General features: G+C 39.6%; 1 protein-coding gene across 1 annotated transcript; it reads right to left on the bottom strand.

Annotated features, from left to right (window-relative positions):
* Positions 1–48: 48 nt before the first annotated feature.
* On the bottom strand, positions 49–13,860 carry kcna10a (potassium voltage-gated channel, shaker-related subfamily, member 10a). The gene is made up of 2 exons (XM_020616399.1): positions 13,583–13,860; positions 49–3,447 (listed from the first exon to the last, which is right to left on the bottom strand). The coding sequence occupies exon 2, from the start codon at positions 3,261–3,263 to the stop codon at positions 1,518–1,520; it is 1,746 nt and encodes a 581-aa protein (XP_020472055.1). The 5' UTR covers positions 3,264–3,447; positions 13,583–13,860; the 3' UTR covers positions 49–1,517.
* Positions 13,861–14,849: the final 989 nt, after the last annotated feature.

Here is a 14,849-nt window from a genome sequence, read left to right as displayed (position 1 = left end):
CTGTGAGGCAACGGCGCTAACCACTGTGCCACCATGCTGCCTACACTTTCAATGTTTTTTAAAATAATAAGGTTTACTGATTCAGTAAGATATCCACTAATGGATGGAGATGATGTTTATAGCATGAAATCCACAATTTTAAGGATTCTATCTACCTCATAAACAGATGAGAGCTACTAAACTTCAGATGGGGTAGACTGTATTTCAGGTCAGAGTGCATGTCTCTGTTTAACAGATTTTAGGAAAATAACTCTCACAATGCTATAATGGAGAAAAGTTACAACTTCAATCAAACTGAAAATACTGAGCATATATCCATGATAATCATAGGTGTTATAACAGTAAGAATATATATGGTGAATTCAACAGTATTCCAACTTTATATACAGACAGGTGACCAATTAAAGAAAAAAAAAACCTGTATAAATGAATGGTCTCTTCCATGATGACAGCGCCCCCATCCACAGGCCACTGGGTGTCACAATTGTTTGATGAGCATGAAGATGATGTGAATCATGTGGCCTTTATGTTGGTATTTCCTTTAATTAGTCACCCATCTGTAATTTAAGGCACTCCATTACCCATGCTACTTATGAAAGATAATGAATACATACAATAAATACATTTTAAAATAAATGTAACAGGGCTATAATCTAGAAACTATACATAAGTTATGCATTTAAGACACTGACAGGAAAAAAATATTTTGCAGATTTTTTGTGTTTATTTAACAACCTGGGTCTTGTAGGACTGGCCTTGTAGGTTTGCACAGTTCATCTGCTGAGGAAAGCTTCATCCACTGGGTGAGACAGAACATATGCCTCGAACAGCATTTTTGAAGATGAGAGATAAAAGGCATTACCCAAACTGTCCAACTTGAGTGCTGCAAATATATCATGGGTTGCTCACCTTTCCATTATCTGTTACTCATCACATAAATCCAGCAGTAGCACATAATACCTAGCAGTAGAAAGGTCATTCCTAGAAACCGAACCAAGAATCTGCAGTGCAGTTTACATACAGTCATATAAACACTTCTGACTGTGACATTTAACTTGTGGTCAGAATCTCAACAGTGAAGCTTGTGTGCAAAATATTATCAGCAATAGGAATAATGGCCATGATAATGAAAATGAAAACAAAATAATAAAATACATATTGAATAATGACAATGAAGATTTTTTTGTTTCTATGCAACTGAAACACTAATTAAACTTGAAATATGGTGACATATAATCCTGAACATACTGAATTCTTCCACTTGTTTGTTATTTTCAACATGCCATTTTCCTATTAAAGACAAAAGAGGTAAGTATGGTAAATCCTATGCATTGTTAGTAAACCTATGTTTCACTAGGTACAAACAAGATATCTCACTGATCCCACTGACCATTCTTTAAAGGAAATTGAATCAGTCAGTTTCCTTTATGTATATGTATAGTTCCTTTATGTTTATCTTTCATTTTTCCTGCTTTGTGGCAAAGTCTTTCTTTCTCTTTAATAATTTCCTAATAGTGTTATATCCCTTTGTCTCGCTGCCAGATGCCATTAGCTATATTGAGTGAGGTGTTGCTGCCCTGTTTGGCTCCTGTGTCTGCCTTCATGGCTTGTTCAACAGCATCTGCCAAGGGCAACTTGTCCTCTGCCTCTGTCTCCCTGTGGTAGAAGTAGTTGAAGTTGGAAACAATGACGGGAACAGGCAAAGCAATGGTCAGCACACCCGCAATGGCACACAAGGTGCCCACCACTTTACCCCCCACAGTAATGGGGTACATGTCCCCATAGCCTACGGTGGTCATGGTAACCACAGCCCACCAGAAGCCATCTGGTATGCTGACAAACTGTGTGTTAGGATCGTCTACCTCAGCAAAGTAGATAGCACTGGAGAAGAGGATGACTCCAATGAAGAGGAAAAAGATGAGCAAGCCAAGCTCACGCATACTGGCCTTCAGAGTCTGTCCTAGAATCTGAAGCCCCTTGGAATGACGTGAGAGTTTAAATATACGAAACACCCTGACCAGGCGAATGATACGTAGAATGGCCAAAGACATATTCTGTCCTGAGCTCTCCTGTGGCGTTGTAACCAGTTCTGTGATCAGAGTAACAAAATAAGGGATGATGGATATAATGTCAATGATATTCATGAGGTTGTGGAAAAATTCCCTCTTGCTAGGACAGACCAAAAATCGCACACACAGCTCAAAGGAGAACCAAGCAATGCATGCGGTCTCAGTAATGAAGAAGGGATCAGTGAACGTTGCGGCCATTGCACTGGGTGGAGCCACAGATGAGTAACGTCTGGATTGGTTGAACGGTTGCACCACTGAGGGCACAATGGGGTCAGTTTCATCTCTGAATTCTGGAAGAGTTTCCATACAGAAAATAATGATGGAAATGACAATAACAAAAACAGACACCAGAGCTACACCCCGGGCTGCATTGGAACTCTCTGGGTACTCAAACAGAAGCCAGAACTGCCTGCACACATCATTATTAGGTAGCGGGATCTCAACATCCTTTATGAAGCCTTCATCCTCTCTGAACTGCTCCATGGCCTCATTCCCAAGCTCATAGAACACAATTTCATCTGCAAACACATCAATGGGAACATTAGCTGGTCGTCTGATCTTACCCCCTGACTGGTAGTAATACAATATCCCATCAAAGCTGGGTCGATTCCGATCAAAGAAGTACTCATTCCTCATTGGATCAAAGTAGTCCATCCTCTTCAAAGGGTCTCCTAGAAGTGTCTCAGGAAACTGGTCCAATGTTTTGAGTTGTGTCTCAAAACGAAGACCGGCAATGTTGATGATGACTTTCTGGTCTCCATCATCCAGCCCTCGTTTATCGACAAACAGATCCTCGCAGCATTCCTTGGCAAGGCGATTGAAGATCATCTCACTGTCCTTAGTGCCCTCACTGCTTAGTAGCAATTTCCAGTTGGAGATCATGTTAGTGCAGCTACTGTGCCCGTGTCTGCATGAAGCTGGCATCGTTGGGGACTGGGGTACTCCCAGTGTTTGTGGCTGCGGCATAGAGGAAGATGAGGTGGATTCCCAAATGTGGGAGGGCGCAGGATTGTGGTAGGAGGGAGTAGAGGAAAGTTGAGGGGCTCGCAGAAGGTAGTTGCTGCCTGTGTTGTTATTCCCTGGGGGCATGTGCACCGTGAGAGCTGTGGTCTCATCAGCATAGTTGTCCACCTCATCTTCAAGGGTGCCATCAAGGTCATCCAGGCTCTCAAAGTCTACCAAGGCCACCTCCATGGCTGTGGTTCAGCCAGTGCAGATTTGGAGCCACAGTAGAAGACAACACACAGATGCAGATGGACAGATGGGAGGCTCAGTCACCAGAATGAGCAGCAGAGTATCAGAGCATCCAGTCTTCAGTAGCACCTATAGTAACAGGACAAACTGACAGCCCCCCTTTATTCTTTCTTTCTTCCAACACCTGTATAGTGAGAGACACAGAGAGAAAGAGAGTCAGTGTGTTTCTGTCAGCAGTTATGGTTTTGTATGCGGTAATTGTCATCAGGTGCCAAGAATATGACGTCTGAAAGCACATGTTCTATCATGACTTCTTGTTCCTTAGATACCCATCTCTCTGGAAACCAGCAGCAACAGAAAGACGAGTGAGAGAGGGAGATACAGATATGAGTGAATAAAGAGGAGGAAGAGGGTGAGGCAGCTGGAAGATGGAAGGAGAGAAAAGATTATTCCACTGGAAGGAGAAGATTTGACTCTTTTAGAAAGAAAGCTATAGTGGTAAACTCCTTGATACTTCTTTCCATAGTCTGTTATTGTGGAGGCACTGTGATGAGTCATGCAAATATGAAAAATGACAATAAACAAAACAGCAACTGGGATGCAAGTGTAGCTAATGTAGGGCTTATTTATAAGATGTTATAATATATCTGACCTTTCAGACCACTGTCTCCAGTTGTTGGCATAAACCTAAAATACAATATTTTCACCTAACTAGTTCATACATTCACTGGCATATACACATTATGTCTATTTCCCACCCATAAACATATTTACAGACACAATATCCACTCAAAAGGAAAAGGAATCAAGGTACACACCCTGCAATGACCCAAATGCAGGCTGTAGGAGGATAGTGCAAGGAAACTGGGGCTTTGCATACATTAGTGCATAATTAACTGGCTGTGCTGTGATAGCATGAGGAAGAGCTTTCTCCAGACACTCTCTCATTTAAACAGTGCCCCATAATTTTCTTCAGCTTTGAAAGTGAAAATCCACTTGGTTCCTGTTTTACTGTTTGTGTCTGCATTAAATTTACAAGAGCTTTTCATCAGCATAAAGCTCACATGAAATAGTAAACTGATATGTGAGGTGTGCATGCTTTAGTGTGTATTTGTCTGAATGTGCATGCACTGTGCTTATACTGTCTGTGTATGCGCCTTTGTGTTACTTACATTATGAGGACCGAAAACTCTCGTCCCCACAAGGAAATCACTGAATTTTAGGGTGGCAACATGGTTTAAGGTTAGAGTGAGGTTAGGGTCAGGATTAGGGTTAGGCAAGTAGTGGTTATGGTTAAGGTTAGGATATGTCTACAGGAAATGAATGTAAGTCGATGTAAAGTCCCCACAAGGAATAAAAACACAGCATGTGCCTGTGGGTGTGTGTGTGACCAAGTGCTGGCACCTGCAGATGTTTAATTAAAGACTTCAAAGATGAGTCACCACCTACGACCAGTGTCAGTGATAGTCCTGCTGGGAGAGAGAGAGAGAGAAAGAGAGAAATGAGCCAGCGGAGTGAATAAGGAGGATGACATGAAAAATGCTGGGAAGACGGATGTGGGTGGAAGGGCTGGGTGGGATAAGGACATAATGTAGAAGAAGGAAAGTGACAGTGAGAGAGGATAGGAGTCGCTAGGCGGGTGGATGGATAGACAGGATGATGAGAGAGAGGCCTGACAAGAAAAGAGGGGTGGTTTATCAAGAGCAGAAGAAACAGATGATGATGGGGGATAAAAGAAACAATAGCTGTGATTGATTGAGCATACAGGAAGGAGGCTAATTTAAAACTAATAAATATATCTAGCGTGACCAAATTGGAAAAAAAAATCAATAAGACAGCTACAAGACCAAGTTTTAATGTAGGACTGCACCATGTAATAAATCATATGATAAAAGCTACACAAAAAGTAACACAATACATGTAAATCAAATCATCTCCTCATCTCCTCCTGACATAATTTGACTCTCTGAGTAGATACAATTTTCTCATTCTCATAGAATGTGTAAACAAGTGTCTTCTGACAAGACATTTAGTTCCATACATGGAGTTTAGTCAGTGATAGCTCCACTTGATCAATTTGTCATGTAATGTCAAGAGTTCAATAAGCCATCATTATTTAATTTTTCCTAACTTAACAGAAACAACTGCCAAGTCTGACATGTCTGCCTCTAATTGAATGATGTATGACTGCTCTGACTCTCCAAAGAGGCAAATGGTTTCCAGAACAGTTCAGTTAAGCTGCACAGATTCAGGTGTTTTCCTTTAATTACAGTAGTACAGTACTTAAGGAATATATTTAGTGAATTGAGGGAGGTCTAACTCAAAATAGTCTAAATTTTGTCTCTGGCTAAGCAATTTAATTTCAAAGCTGCAGTGCAAAATCTGCTCACTAGCTTTTTTTTCTCAAAGGAAGCTGCAACTTAAAATACCTGGACAGGCTCACAGACAAAGCAACAAACAGCAACACACACCTTACCTTCCTTAGTAAGAACTCTACAGACCACTGGTGTAAGATATGCTCTAAAAATTAAAAACAGTAAAAAGTGTCCCAACTTAGGCCATCATTGCAAGTTTTGTGCTACGTCTCCAGTTTGGGCCAGAATAACTTTTCTGCCAGACTACACTGGGTAACCTTATGCTAAAGGAAACTAGAGCTGTGGCAAAGGCCACATGTGCACACATGTACACACATGCCAATAGACATGCACAAAGGCAGCAGAAAAACAAAGAAAAATTGTATGATAATAAAGAGTTTTCATTTTGCGTATATGTGCATATGAATGTGCATGTGTGTGGGCGTGCATATACGTGTCGAACTATCTCTCAGTGATTTAAATGATGTGCTCAAGACCTTCTAGACTGGAACGGTGCAATTAAATCCCCAGATCTCTCCATACTTTACTTGGGAACCCTATACACACACAGCTTATCACATGATCCTAATCAGAAAACTATCAGAAAATAAAATGTGCCTCTTATTTCTCAAATTCTCTAATTCTTCCGTTTTCTGCTGCTTTTACTACTTTAGTCAATCTTATTTATCCTTTCCAATCTCCAATATAGATTATTATATACAGCAGTGTGTAATGTTGTACATTATACTAATATTACACTAAACTAGTGTATAGACTGTAGAACTACATACCACACTGCAAATTTTGTTAAAGCTACCTCTGCTGTGGGTGTTGTAATTATATGTCTCTTGCGTAATAAACGAATCTAAATAATTTTTTTTAAATCTCCTCATCACAAACTGAAGTCCAAATTTACTTTAGTGAATAATATTCATTGCCACAAGAATAAATCTGCAGTGTGCCACATGTTTGTAGCAGAGTACAGTTAGTGTATTTGTTAAGTACTTTCACACAAGTGTGTAGGCATCACAGCTAACTTTTCATTCTGTGTGAAGAACAACCACTTCAAGCCACAGTGAATGCAGTATTGTTGACTTGGTAGGTTGAACCCTTTTGTATGCTCCTGTGGTGTGGTGGGGGTCTCTAGCCGTGATCTGTGTGAGGACATTGCCTGGTAGTGCTGGTATTTTTGGACCAGAGTTCTGACCCTATTAAGCAGATTAATGCAGGCTGGGCAGCTCAGTGCCAAAAGCTGAGGGATCTCTTCATGAGATTGACACAGACACTAGTGAGCTATCGCTGACAGGCCCGCAAACATAAAAAGTCACACAAGCCCCTCACACATAGACTATAATGCTGCCTTTGTCACATAGTTGTTTAATCTATCAGAATGATTAACAAGCAAAATGTTCTCTGTTAACGCCATATAATTGATATGTCTTCACAATCACAATATGATTTAAATTAAAAGATACATTAAGGTGAATCACATAAAACCACTTAGAGCTGCCATGATTTGGTGATTTTTTTTTTTTTTCATTTTCACTTTTCATTCAAAATTTCTAATCATCCTCTGGGTCCACCTTCTCAAATGTAAGAATATGACTCTTTTCTAGGTCAAACTACAAATGAGAATATGCTGAATATGTTTGGGTTTTGGATTGTTGGTAAAATAAAACAAGGTACCTGAATACAACTGGGTTTAGGAAATATATTACATACATTTGTACTTATTTCTGACATTTTATAGACAAAACATTAGTTGTTTTTATTGTGCTAATACTTGTCATATTATCTGATAACGAAAATAACTTTTAGTTGTGCCTCCAATAAAAAAAGGTCATACTACATTCCACACTGTTTCTCTGTACTGCACTACATGAATGTCATAGTACTTCCTGCAGTCATATTACATGTTTCAGCTGTGCATAAACTGATAATACAGATGTTAGTTATGAACGTAATTCATATGAGATAATAGTCTTTTTCTCTAAATTGTTGGGAAAGCATTTCATAAGCACACATATGCTATAGTAAAGATGTGTATATGACATGCAAATACACAAAAACACACGCTACCAAACAGTGGACAGCTCCTGTACCAAAGTCATTTCTATTCAGCACATGCAAGCCCTCTATAAACATTTCCAGACAGTAATACAGATGGCATCTGAGAATATATTTTAAATAATAAACATCTGTTAATCAAATCACAACCTTATCCCTTCCTCTTGGGCTTTTAAATCACTTACTGAAATATGAATTACAAATGTTCATTTAATAATGTGGCTCTTATCACTAGAGCCAAACGCTGCTTCTCGTTAATGGAGCTAAAAATACAGCAGATGCAAAACAGACCCTCAGTAAACCTCAGTAAAGATTAATTATACACACACACAAACTTGTACTTCTATCTTTGTGAGGACAATCAATGACATAATGCATTCCCTGGCGCTTTACCCTAACCTTACCCATCAGTACTAAATGCCAAACCCTAACCCAAACATAATTCTAACCTGAAGCCTAAAACCAGGTCACTTTACAAAAATGTCCTCACTCTGTAGCCAAAGGAATAAGAAAACTTTTTTGGTCCTCACTATGTAGCAAGTACAAGAACACACCCACACATATCAAGCAAGGTTGAACTGGACAATATGACACACTATTAAAATGTGAGGGTGTAAATTAGTGCATGCTGAAGAAAAAAGCTGGTTTTCTTTTTTTTTTTTTACATGACTATGAAAGCACCATGTCTTTGTAAACTTAGTTATTCTACCTACTACATCATGTTTTACCTTATTTACTTATTTTAACATTTCATGCTATTAAACTATAAAATACACTCATATACTGAATTAAACAAAGCTGATACAAAATTTCATGACAAAATACTAGAAAACATCCAGGTATTTTTTTCACCCATTGCTCACCCCAATGCAAGGCATTCATAAGAAGTAAGCTGGTGATGCTGACATGGGTGTGTCTTCAGGCTCCAGGCCAAGTCCCAGTGCACAGCAGCTGGGACCGAAATCCTCCCTTGGCATTTGCACAAGACACACACACACACACACACACACACACAGCAGTGCCAGCACAAGCAAAACACAGCCAAAATCACTTCTTAATAAAGTAAAACTGTCATGTAAAGCATCTAAAAACAGCACATACTGGAGCGGGGCTTCTTTAAACACTTCCAAAACTGTAGGCAAATAAACTGGCTTACAGTATGTACTCAACTGAGGGAACATATCAACAGATCAAAAAAATATAGACCTATTTTATTGTAGTCTTTGTGTGGCTCATTTGCACTGTAAAAAAAAAATTCACAATCCACCTGGAACAAAGTTTGGGGCTGTTCTTAAAATACTGCATGTACTATATTTCACCTTCACTGTACCTGCCTCTCAATCAGCAACAAGTAGAAATGAACAAAACATCTCATCTAATTGAATAAGAACCAACCATCTATAATGTGGTTTTAGAAAAATACAAAAATATATATTGTGCCTGAGATACAAAGCCATTTACTATATATAAGCCTATGACAGCTGCAACTCTTTGTATAGTTACTGTGTCTAAAAAAACCCTAGACAACTCTTTCTCAATTACTGGTACAGAGGTTGACAAAGGTCTGTCTGGATCAAACAGTTATAGACCCAGCACACATGCAGAAACTCAGCCAGAGGCCAGCCTGCATTAAAGCATTATTGTACTCCAGACAATAAAGGCAGGATCAAATTTCTAACATAGCAGGTCATACACTGGAAAATTGTCTTCATAAGTAATTATTTTTTCACTATATCTTCCTATAAGCAGAAATCAAAAGGAAAAAAAGACATTCTGAGAGTTTAACACTTAAAACACCACTGGTGGGAGTTCACCAAATTTGACTGACAGTGACCAAAAACCTGACCTGTTGTCATAAGGTTTTATGTGACATCACCAGTTTCCCACTCAGCACTGCCATGTTAATAACACTGGCAAGATCATAAAAAAACAGGGAACACAAAAACCTCCAAAGTGTTTTTACTCTATCAGAAAATGTTGTGTTCATATATTGTAGAATTAGGATCCCATCACTAAGAACCAGGTTGAGAGAGTAGCTGAATAGTGGCTGAAAGGGGTGCAAGCTTGATTATTTTTCCCCACTGTGAGTATTTTGTCTTTGAGAAGGGGATGTCTATTGACATTGAATTTTGTCTTGAGTCAGGTCTGCAAAAAATAATGGAACAACTCTAAACCATATCTAATGGCTGATCCACCTGCAACGACCTACACTACCTCATATACTCCTATTTACACATCCATATAAGTACCTCTTCATGTTAATTAATATCTTCTTTAAGATGTTCTGTTGTTGTTGTTGTTATTGTTTTTATATTGCACATCATCACATAATAATAGGATATGTGGTCACAAGGCATAGCCATCACATTACATATGGTCATCCCCTCAGGTCATCCTCTTCCATCCTCCCTGTTCCCACCCTGACATTCCTCTTCCACAGTGAGGATTACTCATTTACACAAATATTATATTATATTTTAGACACTTTTGGTGCCAGAGCCAGACTGGGAAAATATGGCCATCTGTTCTGACTCTCTATTACATATCACTAATCTCAAGTGCAATTACCGTATGAGTGTGAGCATGAGTGCACGTCTTTGTATATAATGATAACAGGTATGCGCTGAAAAGATTAATTATACACACACACAAACTTGTACTTCTATCTTTGTGAGGACAATCAATGACATAATGCATTCCCTGGCGCTTTACCCTAACCTTACCCATCAGTACTAAATGCCAAACCCTAACCCAAACATAATTCTAACCTGAAGCCTAAAACCAGGTCACTTTACAAAAATGTCCTCACTCTGTAGCCAAAGGAATAAGAAAACTTTTTTGGTCCTCACTATGTAGCAAGTACAAGAACACACCCACACATATCAAGCAAGGTTGAACTGGACAATATGACACACTATTAAAATGTGAGGGTGTAAATTAGTGCATGCTGAAGAAAAAAGCTGGTTTTCTTTTTTTTTTTTTACATGACTATGAAAGCACCATGTCTTTGTAAACTTAGTTATTCTACCTACTACATCATGTTTTACCTTATTTACTTATTTTAACATTTCATGCTATTAAACTATAAAATACACTCATATACTGAATTAAACAAAGCTGATACAAAATTTCATGACAAAATACTAGAAAACATCCAGGTATTTTTTTCACCCATTGCTCACCCCAATGCAAGGCATTCATAAGAAGTAAGCTGGTGATGCTGACATGGGTGTGTCTTCAGGCTCCAGGCCAAGTCCCAGTGCACAGCAGCTGGGACCGAAATCCTCCCTTGGCATTTGCACAAGACACACACACACACACACACACACACAGCAGTGCCAGCACAAGCAAAACACAGCCAAAATCACTTCTTAATAAAGTAAAACTGTCATGTAAAGCATCTAAAAACAGCACATACTGGAGCGGGGCTTCTTTAAACACTTCCAAAACTGTAGGCAAATAAACTGGCTTACAGTATGTACTCAACTGAGGGAACATATCAACAGATCAAAAAAATATAGACCTATTTTATTGTAGTCTTTGTGTGGCTCATTTGCACTGTAAAAAAAAAATTCACAATCCACCTGGAACAAAGTTTGGGGCTGTTCTTAAAATACTGCATGTACTATATTTCACCTTCACTGTACCTGCCTCTCAATCAGCAACAAGTAGAAATGAACAAAACATCTCATCTAATTGAATAAGAACCAACCATCTATAATGTGGTTTTAGAAAAATACAAAAATATATATTGTGCCTGAGATACAAAGCCATTTACTATATATAAGCCTATGACAGCTGCAACTCTTTGTATAGTTACTGTGTCTAAAAAAACCCTAGACAACTCTTTCTCAATTACTGGTACAGAGGTTGACAAAGGTCTGTCTGGATCAAACAGTTATAGACCCAGCACACATGCAGAAACTCAGCCAGAGGCCAGCCTGCATTAAAGCATTATTGTACTCCAGACAATAAAGGCAGGATCAAATTTCTAACATAGCAGGTCATACACTGGAAAATTGTCTTCATAAGTAATTATTTTTTCACTATATCTTCCTATAAGCAGAAATCAAAAGGAAAAAAAGACATTCTGAGAGTTTAACACTTAAAACACCACTGGTGGGAGTTCACCAAATTTGACTGACAGTGACCAAAAACCTGACCTGTTGTCATAAGGTTTTATGTGACATCACCAGTTTCCCACTCAGCACTGCCATGTTAATAACACTGGCAAGATCATAAAAAAACAGGGAACACAAAAACCTCCAAAGTGTTTTTACTCTATCAGAAAATGTTGTGTTCATATATTGTAGAATTAGGATCCCATCACTAAGAACCAGGTTGAGAGAGTAGCTGAATAGTGGCTGAAAGGGGTGCAAGCTTGATTATTTTTCCCCACTGTGAGTATTTTGTCTTTGAGAAGGGGATGTCTATTGACATTGAATTTTGTCTTGAGTCAGGTCTGCAAAAAATAATGGAACAACTCTAAACCATATCTAATGGCTGATCCACCTGCAACGACCTACACTACCTCATATACTCCTATTTACACATCCATATAAGTACCTCTTCATGTTAATTAATATCTTCTTTAAGATGTTCTGTTGTTGTTGTTGTTATTGTTTTTATATTGCACATCATCACATAATAATAGGATATGTGGTCACAAGGCATAGCCATCACATTACATATGGTCATCCCCTCAGGTCATCCTCTTCCATCCTCCCTGTTCCCACCCTGACATTCCTCTTCCACAGTGAGGATTACTCATTTACACAAATATTATATTATATTTTAGACACTTTTGGTGCCAGAGCCAGACTGGGAAAATATGGCCATCTGTTCTGACTCTCTATTACATATCACTAATCTCAAGTGCAATCCAAACAAGCAACGGACGTACATGCATGCGCACACACATTCCTCATGGGGACTTAACAATGACTTACACTGATTCCCTGGAGGCTTAGTCTAAGCTTAACCTAAGAGTAACCTCACCTTAACTATAAACCAAGTTGTCTCTCTGTTCCCTGCGAGGAAAGCCGAGTCCCCTGAATGGGTATGTAAACAGGTTTTTCTCCATATTGTCAAGCCTTTGTGTCATAGCAACAAGTCCATTGCTTCACATACTGTACTTAAAGTCACTTTGGCCTGTGCATTCATATCATAAATACACACATGTAGGTCAAGGGTGGACAGTCAGAAGAGATTTGGGGTATTCTGGGGAAAATGAGCGAGTGAATGGAACAGCTGGAGAGTCTCAGTTCAGGCATCATCAGTCAAACTCAGAGGATATGCGAGGAAACCATAAATACAAAAGTACACTATGTTATCTACGTATATTCCAGTGTTCTGGCATGTACTACACATTGGTAGCAGTAGCCTTCTGCAGAGTCATGCTATCTCCTCTGACCAGGGTTAGGATTCGTGGAGCTCCTCACCTGAGGGTCTCCATTGTGTACACTTAAAAAGTTAAACACTCTTCTTTTCACTTCACACACATTTTTGGAACAGCTGTATTTCCTTCTTTGCAGATTCAAATTCTTATCAAACATATGCTGTGGGATACACACATGAAACACAAACAATTCCAGGCGTATTTCCAGTCTAAAAAAATCAAACTGAAGTGTTAGATTCCCTCACTCTGAAAGCAACTGAGATGGAAAAGAGGAACCTAATGCAGCAACTAAGGCCAGGATGCTCTTAAAAGAGGCTGGATGTGATTACAAGCAAATAACAGACGTAAATAAAGCTGTGATTTTTCTGTTCTGGCGACAGACGCGAGCAGCGCTACTGTGCAACAGCTGCGTAAAGAAAAACGGCGTCGCGGAGAAGGATCCCTCAGCAACCTGTAGCACTTGTTCTAACAGACTGTTTTAGTTGAACAAAGTGGCCTACCTTTAGTGCAGTTACGATCCCACAAACTTGGCGCTACCGATGAAAGTTTGGAGTTCCGGGCCGTGCCAGAGGTTTCGTTAATGCGCACTGGATCAACTGACCACAAAGCGCTTCCTATCACACCCGGGCTGACCGCACCTGCAGCATGCACGGCGGAGGCGTCCCGGCCAATCACTCTGGGGCCAGATGTGAGAGTGATATAACAACAGCATGATTACGTTTAATTTGCCTAATTCCCCGCTTGCAAAATCCCAGTTTTTCTTCGTTCTCCAAACAAAGCAATGTCGCTTTAACTCGAGGGGAGGAGAAGGAGAAAAAGAGAAAACGACAGCGAGCGAGCGAGGGGCTGGGGGAAGTTAAAGGAGGTTACTCCTGACCATATCGATCCTTTCCTAAAATGATCCCAATGTAGGCGAATGGGGAAGATACGCTTTGATAAAATGCATTTTAAAGTTCAGTTTCATTTATTATATGTGAGGCTTCAGCTGTCTGACTTAGCCAAATCAAGTTGGTATGTTCTCTTCCAAGTCTGTGTTTTTACTATAAAATTCCCTCTTAGTGCTTAACCCTCTTGTGGTTAAGAGACTGCACACATTTATGATGGACAGTTTAAAAATCAAGAATGATGCAGGGGAACAAGAGATATGATCTACTTTATTCCATGCATTCTTCTTCCCTGTCAAAACTTGGAACCTACATTACCCTCAATTGTCAACCATGGACAGTTTGGTCAGAGATTCTGGTGTGTCATAATAATGGCAGTTAATGTACCCTTGAGCTGTGAGACCCAGAAGCAGGTCACAAAGGGCTAGTCAACAGATTTCTTTCTAACACCACGCCCCTGGGTTTTTTGCATTTTCAGACTCGTAGTCTTCAGTCTCAATGCCAATGCTGACTCAAGTGACATCACCTGAAGCAATTTATAAGATTGGGAGCAGCTTTTTCTGGAGTCAGCATTATAGTTGAAACGAATGTGTCTGGCACAGATGTTTCTGCAGGCTGACCCCTGTGCTAAGCCTTATGCTGAGAAATAGCTATCACTGTCTGGTTCCCGAGCATGAATCAGTACAAAGTCACATTGGGAGTACTTTACAGTATGGATAGGCTTCCCTCTGCAGGCTGCTGGTGGCATTGTCCTGTGGCACACAGAGGTATTTACCTTTCAGGACCCTAGGTGCAGACTGTGAAAAATGGTCTCAGAGACAGTCCAACACATAATGGCAGAGTGCAAAATGCAGGCAGGAACAGCATACACTGAACGGCACAA

Source organism: Monopterus albus, unplaced genomic scaffold (assembly GCF_001952655.1).
Source record: "Monopterus albus unplaced genomic scaffold, M_albus_1.0 scaffold6.1, whole genome shotgun sequence".
Classification (NCBI taxonomy): Eukaryota; Metazoa; Chordata; class Actinopteri; order Synbranchiformes; family Synbranchidae; genus Monopterus; species Monopterus albus.
The sequence above is the reverse complement of the archived record's forward strand: the minus strand, read 5'-3'. Positions and strand labels throughout refer to the sequence as shown.

Bases quoted from the DNA above. Each gene is read 5' to 3' on its own strand.
- kcna10a (XM_020616399.1), bottom strand. From the start codon at position 3,263: ATGGAGGTGGCCTTGGTAGACTTTGAGAGCCTGGATGACCTTGATGGC.